This window comes from Vipera berus, assembly GCF_964194415.1.
Source record: "Vipera berus genome assembly, chromosome: 1".
Lineage (NCBI taxonomy): Eukaryota > Metazoa > Chordata > Lepidosauria > Squamata > Viperidae > Vipera > Vipera berus.
In genome coordinates, this window is record NC_138202.1 from 247,789,318 (window position 1) to 247,799,876 (window position 10,559).

General features: G+C 37.4%; 1 protein-coding gene across 1 annotated transcript in view; it reads right to left on the reverse strand.

Annotated features, from left to right (window-relative positions):
- The window catches only part of MMS22L (MMS22 like, DNA repair protein), a gene marked incomplete at its 5' end in the record, with an annotated part of 78,284 nt that extends 68,392 nt beyond the window's left edge, over nucleotides 1-9,892 (reverse strand). The window contains 6 exons of the mRNA XM_081315321.1: nucleotides 2,871-2,964; nucleotides 4,467-4,641; nucleotides 4,721-4,808; nucleotides 6,633-6,685; nucleotides 7,118-7,243; nucleotides 9,714-9,892. Of these exons, the coding sequence (XP_081171447.1) occupies nucleotides 2,871-2,964; nucleotides 4,467-4,641; nucleotides 4,721-4,808; nucleotides 6,633-6,685; nucleotides 7,118-7,243; nucleotides 9,714-9,892 (715 nt within the window). The remainder of the gene's footprint in view (nucleotides 1-2,870; nucleotides 2,965-4,466; nucleotides 4,642-4,720; nucleotides 4,809-6,632; nucleotides 6,686-7,117; nucleotides 7,244-9,713) is intronic.
- Nucleotides 9,893-10,559: the final 667 nt, after the last annotated feature.

Genomic DNA, 10,559 nt, shown 5'->3' on the forward strand with positions numbered 1-10,559 from the left:
TGGAAGGAAGGCACTGTTACGTAAATAGGTCCTCATAACAAAAGCACCCCACACTAGCTTTTATTGCAAACTCTTAAATTCATATTGTTAAATGATGTACAAAGGTCGCAATCTAGGATTTAGCATTGTAAAACATAATAATGATGGATGTAAAGTTGGAAATACCTATCTTTTCTCCTTCAGCCATGTGTTAAAATTAGCTCTCCCAGTGAATCTGAATGAACTTTTCCTACTATAGTACGTGACCTTCAGTGTCTGCCCAATTCAAAATGTCACCCTCTCCCTATATTTTGCAACTCCAAGAACAAATATTTAGGGGTAGAGTGGACTGAGTACACTGAATGCATATTGAGTAAATGTGAACAGGGTGCCTTGTTGTCACTTAATTCATACCTTTTTATCAATTATTAAATAAACTTGTGGAAGCAGAGGGAGGTACAGAGAAGTAAGCAATAAGTGGCATTCATCTATCATTCAGCAGCTAAGATTGACAGTACTCTACATCAATGCTGAATGATGTCTGGTTACCACTGATCCCTTTAAAATGGAATTGTCAATCAAGGAATTGTTTTTAAAAAAATCTGAGAACATCTTTATGCTTCATTGGCCGTAGTAACTTGGACCCTAAGAATAGCCATTTTTGACACCACAATGCATTTCTAAATATTGTATTTTGCTGGATAGTCTTAAGAGAACTTGCATGAATAATTTTAAAAATACTACAGGATAGTCACATGTGAGCATACATTACATCATGTGCCTTCAAAATATTCTTAAAACTTCCCTAATAAAGGTGAAGATAACTGTAAAATTTAGAATTGTGCTGTAATATTAATAGACTGTTGAGTGTGCAATTTGTATAAGGACCTTTTACCCTTTCAAAATACAGTGAAAACAAAATGCATTTGTAAAGAATTAAGTTAGAAATTCCATCAAAATCAAAAGGACAGTAAATGTTTATTGATTTTAAATCAATAGGACAAATAATAAATGGATAGATGCATTGACCTTTTAATTGATTTATAAGTGAAGTTTTGCTGTGAAAATATATAAATCAACTGAGTTCTTTATTGATTTTTTAAAATGGGGCTGCACAGATATAGATGAATCAATCTCATTAAAACTGTTTATAATTTGAGGACTGAGAGATTATAGTAAGAGAAAGTGAAATAGAAATAACCAATTTTAGGATTTCCCAAGCTGGTTCCTTCAGGATATTGTCTGGATTTAAACATATTAGACTTTGATCTCCATAATTCACTGCCATTTTGCTAATTTAGGATAACAGGAACTGAAGTCTAACATATTCTGGCGGGCACCCGGAGGGGGGAGACGATCTTCCCAATCACCAGATATCAACATTAAAAAGTAATCTGATCTTCTCTGTTTTATTTAGCTTCCACAATTTAAAAACATGTTTGGATTCTCTCCCTAAATAGCAAAAAGCAACAGGAAACATAATCTCTTCCCATACTTCAGCTTCTCTTGTATTTCCTGGTGAATTACTTGGAAATATTTTTTTACTGCACCTCCCTGAATCTTGAATATATGTGTTACTAAATAGTCTTAACAACCATTGTGTAAGCTTGGGTCCTAACAGAGCTGTGGGCAAATGAACAGCTGTAAAAATTGAAACTGTACATAAATAGTAAGCATTTTAAATCCCAATTTTGCAAGCAAAAATAAACAAACCGATCAAACTGTTTTAATCCTAGCTAGTATATTTAAATGTTTCCCATTATATATGAAAATTTGAACTTTTAATGTCAACTTGCTAAAGCCTGGACCATAAAGTCCTGGTTTTAAGAATCTTAATAGATCTACCAGCTACCAAACAAAATCCCAGAGATAACGGAGGTACCATACTTAAAAATATGAAGATTGATGTAAGAAAGTGAATATGAAGAGAGAGTAAAGGTTGAAGATGCCTGATATCAATAATATAATCCACAACTTCTTCCCTTCCTTTTGTAGATTGCATCACTTTTCAGGTTTGTCCATCCCGTCATACATATAAGGAAGCAGAGCAAATGCTGTAACCTCTGAGTAAAGAGCCAGAGCTCACTAATTAAAAACAAGCTTAATTTTGTCATTGAAAATTGTACAGTTAGTCCTTGAGGTATGACTATTTGTTCAGAGACCAAATTTACAAGGATACTGAATGACTAGTAGTTATACCCAGTCCCTAAACATACAGCTGCTGCAGCGCCTTCAACATTGAAATTTGGGCACTTGGCAGCCCTGCAGCATTTATGACCACGGGCGCTTTTCAGCTCTTCCATCCACCTACCTCCCCCCCCAACTTCTGCTGATCCTGCCAGCTTTACCACCCCCAGATAACCTTCACTGTCTTCTCCCTGCCACTGTTGAAATATAACCGACTTCTCTGTTGGGCAGTTGCTGACCCTGCTCAGTTTTTCTTCCCAAGACTGTGCTTACCTCTTGTCCAAATTGTGTGTAGCCTACTGGTGAGGGTTTTGGAAAGCAGATTGTGTTGGCCAGGTCAGCAGTGGCAGATGTGGTGGAGTGTATGGGTGGCCCAAAAGGAAGAGATGGGGAGAGGTAGGCAGATGGGTGAGATGAAAAGAAGGCAGTCTCTTATCTTACCAAGGTTCAGGGCTGGGAGGGACCAAATCACGAGTAGCTTGGATTGGTTGGAACCTTGGCTAAGGACTAGTGGGATCTGCAGAGTTCAGAAAGAAGTGTATTTCATACTATGAGAAACAGTATTAAATAAACTTCTTTCTGAAGACTACAGAATATAAACTCTCCTTGAGACTATTGTTTTAGCAATTATTTGCAGGTACTGTATTTATCCTTCCAAATCCCAACATACAAATAACACAAAAGATATAAGCCAGGAGACTCACTTTGCATCTTTTCACCAAGAAGATGGAGGATTTCTAACACTGACCAGTGAATGTCTATGTACAAATGCAGCAAGTGCCATGATGGAGGAAATAACTACATTAAAAAATATCCAAGAAAAATACCGTACGTTATATTTTAATTTATATATGCAGAATAAACTGTGACATATAGATTTTTAAATGAACTGGCTCTCCATGTGCTGGAAACGGATAATTAACGTAGTAGGAAAGATGTAATATTACTAAAATGATGCCAAATATCGTCACTTTTTAAAGGGTTGTATGTATCATGACTCAACAGAGAAAAGACAATTTTTTAGTTAAAAAAACTATAAGATCATGCTATGACTATTGCAAATAGATATCCAGTCATTTAAAAATTATAGCACCACTACATGTAGTCCTCATTTAGTGACAACTGGGATCGGCAACTTGGTAGTTAAGCAAAGAGGTCCTGAAGTGAAACTGCAACTATGCTTACAATCTCACTTCAGTTTCCTTTGCTTTACAAATGTGAAGGTCATAAATACAAAAACTGGTCGCAAAGTTAGTTTCAACACCATTATCACTGTAGTCAGTGGTGGGATTCAAATACCTGAACAACCGGTTCTCTGTGTGCATGCCACTTTGGAAGTCCGTTCTGAGTCGGGGAGGATCCCAGACCCAGTGTGGCCCACCGGAAGTACCATATTTTTCAGACCATAAGATGCACCTTTTTCCCCCAAAAGTAGGGGGGAAAACGAGGGTGCGTCTTATGGTCCGAAGGTGATCCCACCACTGACTGTAGTCACCAAAGACAAGGCAGTTGCTAAATGAGAATTCTCTGTATATATAGTATATTTTTATCTTCAGGAATGTTTTTTTTCATTTTTATCTCAGCATACATTTAAACTAAAATATTCTGAATTTCCTATATATTCAATAGTGATGACTTAATATGCTACTAGAACAAATTGTTTTGGGAAGCAATGATGGGCAATTCAACACTTCTGAATTCATGGAAAGGGTGAGGATGCTAAGTACTTTTATACAGGTCAAGTACAGTGTCCTGTGGAAGTAGGATTCTCCATCTTACTAGCCACAGAGAAACCTCTGGAAAATTTCCTAAAATAATGGAGGTGAAGAAAACAAAGGCAAACTGAACTTGGGCTGGGACTTTGAGAACTGAATGAAAATAATGTGCAGAGACACTACTCCCCCTCCCACTCCTAAAGGCACATGTATTTTAGAAGGCAGACATCCTAAAGTACAGTATCTCACACATGCATACTGGAGATAAAATCTTCCCCAAATTCAGAATTAATGGGGAAGAAAGACCAGGACCTGTGTATGAAATTCAACAGGCTGGATGACAAACCTGCTGGGGGCTGGCCTACAAATTAGAGATCTTCCATATCTACGCCAAAGGATGAGCCTTAGTAATATCACTTCTTAAGTCATCACTTAATAATGGTACTGACTTTGTGCCATATCTTATAGCATTCCCCTGTGGCTTCTCTTCAATGTCCCAACATTTACAAATAATGTATTCTGTATTTTTGCATGATCCTCATGTTCTGATAATATTGCTTATAAGGAAGAAAAAGACAAGACAACCTTTGCTTGAGGCAGAATGGGATTTCCTTCTAAAATGCAAGCAGGGAGGTCGCACAAGTGGCCAATATGCAGTGTCAAAGAATAGAGTTCTTCAACAATCAAGGAGGGGAGTTGTGCTTCTTGTTTCTCATATGGATGGAGCAACTCCTCTTCTGTTTCATGTGGCTCCAGATACCTGAAGAAATTCAGGGAGACATAGGATTGTACACATATAAAAATATACAGAATAGATGAAACAAGACTTGGCACCTCACCTGAAGATGAAAACTTTCACATACTGCAGGAACTCAACACATTTTTGTCTCATATTATGTGCTTCTAAGTGAAGGTTCGCAGCTTGACCTGAAATAAATCAGAAATTAAGGATGTAGTTTTAGGGAGTATGTGCAGTGCCCAACTTTACTTGATCTTCGTATTAAGGATAAACCACAATACATATTATCATAATTGTATATTAAGGGGAGCCCCTGCCCCCAAGCTGAATTACCCACACCAGTTGAACAATTTATTACTTTATAAGTAACTCAAGAGAGTGAACGTACAGAATACTCCTTCCTCCTCCTATTTTCCCCACAATAACAACTCTGTGAGTTGGGCTTAAGGAGTTTTTCATCCCCACAGCAGGACTAGAACTCACAATCTCCTGGTTTCTAGGCCAGCTGTATGACCCACACATACAAATAGATTTTTCTGTAGGTTGTTGAATTTTCAATCTTTCAAGATGATGCACTATGTAGTATATATTTTTCATCAAGTAGGCAGTCCCAGGTTAAGAATGCCTGACTTAAGAGCAACTCCCTATTACTAAAAATGGCAGATAGCATTCTCCTTCCTCAAGTGATGAAGCACTAAAGCCGCATATTATTTTCAAGATCCACTGAAGTTGCATGTTTTTAATATACAGCCTGTTTTCAGTGGTTTTCAGCAGTGCCTGAAAGCAAAGCACAGCTTCAGCGCTTGGCTTGAGGAAGGATAATGCTATCTTCCATTTTTAGTAGTAGGCAGTCCATTTGTAAGTCTGAGTTCTGACTTAAACACAAATTTGGGTTAAAGACAGAGTTAGGGGAAAGAACTCATTCTTAACCTTAATTTGGGACTGTCACTATGTGTATAGGACATGATAATCGGGAACATCTTCAACATAACACTGATGGAGCTGTTTAAATACATTTCCATGTCAGGATTAGGGAGTCCATTGCCCAGTTTCCTTTATCTTTCACTATTAGCCATGGTGGTAGGAGACTAATGGGAATTTTAATTCAGAGACATCTGGAGCATCACAGCTTCTTAATCTCATATTCATTTCAGAGCCTATCAATGTTGTATGTCTCTTTAAAGACATTTATGGAACTTCTGCTTTATGGCTGCCCACTCAGAATATGCTATGTGGTTTAAGAAAATGGCAACATCTTTATCTACCAAGAAAAAAGTATAATTGTATTCAAATTACTAAGATTTGTTTTTTAAAAAAATAGGGATGTGAAATTTGTTAGCTATATCACCCAGCATCAAGATTTCTTTTCTTTTGTGTTCCCCTTCTTTTTGTCCCAGAAGAATCATTAAGGCATTATGCTCCCCCCCCCCCGCCGACACACAGCAAATAAACTAAACACAGCATAACTAAAATATATATTCAGAAAACTAATTCCTTAAAAACAACTCAAAATTCCTGGGTCAAAATATGTCTCTCACATGTAAGGATAGAGTGAAAAATAAATATCTATCCAATTATTTTGTTGGATTTCCAGAATCCGTATAGGATGGAATTTTGACAGTTTTTTGAAATCGTTAACAATCAGGAATAATTACTGTGCAAGCAGTCCCCAAAATTTCTGGTTCCACAGACTGGGGGCAGTGGTGGGGTTGGTTTCATGTGCGCAATCTAGATCCCATGCATATGGAAATTAAGCTTCATGTGCTCACCGGCTGCTTGTGTAGCCTGGCTCCCAATAGGCCACAGCCTGGAACTAGTCTGCAGACCAAGGGTTGGGGACCTCTGCATTATCATATTAAAAATGTATATCCATATATACCTGTATATATAGGACAGTCTTGGATAGGCTCTAAGTATTTATCTATGTGTACACACACACACACACACACACACAATTTTATTGTACAAACTATTATAAGGCACATATAAACTAAAAATATTTTAAAATTTACCAAAATCAGATGAACTTGACCGAACAAGGTTTTCTAATTTGTATATAAATTGTCTGTCAGAATTAAAAGAAAAAGATGTTACTGGAAACAAAAGCATATACACAAATACTATATTCAAATCATACATGTATCTCCGTACATAATCTCTATACATACATACCGCCCATGAATATGCACATACATTATACTTGTTAAACTACTTTTTTTTAAAAAAAAAACCATTTACCTTTGCCAATCATCCATGCCCACAAGCTTGCTAGCCTAGGTAAAGCATCTCTTCAGAGGAGGATGGACTCTTCAAACTTTACTAGGGGTTTATAAACAGCTTTAGCTTCCATTAAAGTTCAATAACAATACATTGTAATAATATACAATGTGAAAGTCCTCAGAACAGGATAGTTGGAATAGAATAGTCTATGTTTTAAGAAATATGGAGCCACATAATAACCACAATATATTCCAGGAATAATAATAAAAAATCATACCTCAATAATCCAAAGAGAAGTGTACAAGATTCAACCAAAGCAATTTCAGTAACCCATTGAAAATCAAATAATTCCACAATGTCCTTTTCATAATCAATTGGAAAGGGATCCAGCTCCAGTAAAATCCTAAGAAACAAAGTTAACATTGTTTATAGTTCCTTGAGCAACATCCATAGGCATTCTTTAAGTGGGCACCCTCCAGGTGAGCAGGACTGCATCTTACAACTAATTCCAATATCCACACAACTGGAAGGTTGCACACATCCATTCAATTTATATTTTATTAATACATCATAGCCTTGCTCATTAGTGACCAAGGTAATGGTTATACTTCCATTGGTGTATGTGTTCGCATTCACTCCATTTTAGAAAGCCCTTTAAAATTAAATTGGGTACCATATAAAAAAATCTAATCCAAATGTAACTACTTATTTGCTGCTTAAATTACTTCATGTACCCCATAAATGTTCAGCTTTGCAGCACTGTATATAATCAACTTTCTTAACATGAAATGCATTAGGGATCTCAGGAAGTGGCTCTCCAGTTCAGGAAATCTGATTTCCAGATCATGTCATATTTATTTATTTATTTGATTTGTATACCGCCCTTCTCCCGAAGGACTCAGGGCGGTGAACAGTGACATAAATGTCAAAATGCACAAATACAGAAAATTGAAAATAAATTAAGCCCTACTGCCCAAATGTAGAAGATAAATTAAAACCACAATTAAAATTAAACCCCTCAGACCAGACCGGATTGCTTAAATAGATATGTTTTTAGATCGCGTCGAAAGGAACGAAGGTCGGGAGCCATCCGGAGCTCAACCGGTAAATGGTTCCATAGGTCAGGCGCGCCCACAGAGAACGCTCTCCCCCTGGGAGCCACCAAGCGGCATTCTCCGAACGGTGGCACCCTTAGGAGGCCCTCTCTGTGGGAGCGTACCGGGCGGAGGGAAGTTGATGCCAGCAGCAGGTGATATATGTCCGTCCCATAGTATTTTTTTTCTGCATTGGTTATGGGAGATCCCAATTCTTCACCCTAGCACACCTGACTGCACAGCTGATAAGTATATTTGAGGCATTTTGGTTGTTTTCTGTATTTTACAGTCATTGTCACTTCTTGCCATTGTATTATCACTTCTATACTTCAATAAACTAGCTTTCGGTAGCGATTCGTTTTCATAAAATCAATCACAATAGCCCAACATAAGCACACAAATATACTCCGGTAATCCAGAAAAGCACAAACGGCAACTGGCCTACCCCTTTGAAGAAAGCATATGAGTTGGGAAGGGGGAAAATGTTGTACTCTCCTCCCTTTTCCTTCCAGCAGCGTAATCTCATGGCTTCCAGTTACTGATACGAAAAACATCTAATTGGGTACCACCACTTTGTTAGCCCCATAGAAAAGGATCGCTTAAATGAAATGCAAGCTGTACGACATTATCTTGGAGGGCCACATGACACTGAAGGGCCTGATGGTTAGCTAATTTGAAGAAGCAAGGGCTAAAGAAGTGAGTGAGCTCCAGCCAGCTAACTGGCAATGAACATGGGAAGGTTTAAGACCACCTCATGGACCACCACAGACCTGCTTGAGAATCACTAATATACAGGTAGTCCTAGAGTCACTATCACAACTGAGTCCAATATTTCTGTTGCTAAGTGAAACGTTTGTTAAGTGAATTTTGCCCCATCTTACAACTTTTCTTGCCACATTTGTTAAGAGACTCACTGCAGTTATTCACATGGTTGTTAAGTGAATCTGGCTTCCCCGTTGACTTTGCGTGTAAGGAGGTCTCCAAAGGTGATCATGGGACCCCAGGACATGGCAACTGACATAAATATGAGTCAGTTGCCAAGTGCCCGAATTTGGTCCATGGGGATGCTGTGACAGTCATAAATATGGAAAGAAACAGTCATGTCAACTTTTTCCAGTGTTGTTGTAACTTTGAACTGTCACTAAATGAACTGTTGTAAGTCGAGGACAACCTGTAAAGGCACCAGGTTAGGGAAGTCTGTCTGAGGCATAATATCTACATTCTACATTTCAATATACAGTGTTTTTGCTGCAGAACTTTGTCCCTCTTATCAAGAGATTCCAAAAGCAACACATATTTGTTAAATTTATATGCTGCCCATCTCACTATCAAGCGACTGGCAGCATATACACAGACCAACCACATAAATCACCTACAGGAAAACTAATTCAAGGCCTGTGTGTTATAGTGCTTTGAATCACTAGTACTGGCCACAGAATCAGCATTATAAATATGTTACTTATATAACATAGAGTCCAAACTAAGCAGAAAAAAATCTTTTACAGATATTCATACCATAACAGTAATATAAAAAAATTATCCCCAAGATCTATTCAAACAAAAGCCGAAAACACTAATGGGATCATAGTGGCACACAGCAGCTGTTAGAAGCAGCTAATTAAACATTCCAAATTCTCAGTTCTGCACATACTCGCACACCAGGGATTTTAATACTATTCCAAGTAATTATGATACTGGAACATTCTTAGTAAAATCTAGCTTGTCTAATAGTATGTTCAAAATAAAAGTCCCACGAGCAGCATTTTAGGTCTTACATACCTCTTAAGAGAACCACTTGCTAAATAAGAATCAGGAGAAAAGCTTTTTCCTTCACTTTTAAGGTCAGAGACACAGGAGAAAGAAAGAACTCTGGAGTAATGACCTTCTGTTTCCATTGCGGCCTCTAAGCTCTCAGTAAGCGAAGAAGGCACGGAGTGAATGCTGGAGTCATCATCCATTGTTCATGCTTCTCCCTGGAAAAATAAAAACATGCAGCATACATTTTTCCATATGTTTGTTTTTCTGAATTATCAGAACTAAATCTTACCTATTAAAGCAGAATGTAATAGATTTCCCACAAGGACTTAGAAATATGTTGAGACACAATAAGTTTTCAGATCAGCTGAGCATCTGAGTACATCAGAATCCCAAAACTATCAACTACATTTATTGCGTAGGCTGAAACATAACATTAAATTAGCTGTAGATTAATATTTACAGTTGTTTTCCAGATGTATTGCAGTAAAATCGCATCATTCACAACCAATTGTCAAGGTTAGCTGAGTAATGCAGATTATAGTTCAACATATTGCATCTCGATGGCATTATGCTGGGGAAAACCAAAACTGTAGTCATAATAATTATAAGATAGATGCTGGGCTCTTACGTGTTTCCTTCTTTTCTTTTTACATAGCAATGAGACTGAAAGCATTTGTTTCCTTTTTAATTAATCAGTAGAGCATCAATTCACAGAGTTTACATAGTTTGCTATGCCATTGTGCAGCTTTGTTTTTCATTTGGGATTAGTGTGATTTTTATTCAGTTTATATTCTGACTTTCTGTCATAAATGAATAAAGTTAGAACTCAGCTAATTTTACCTTAAATCAGCTATGATTCAACAAGCC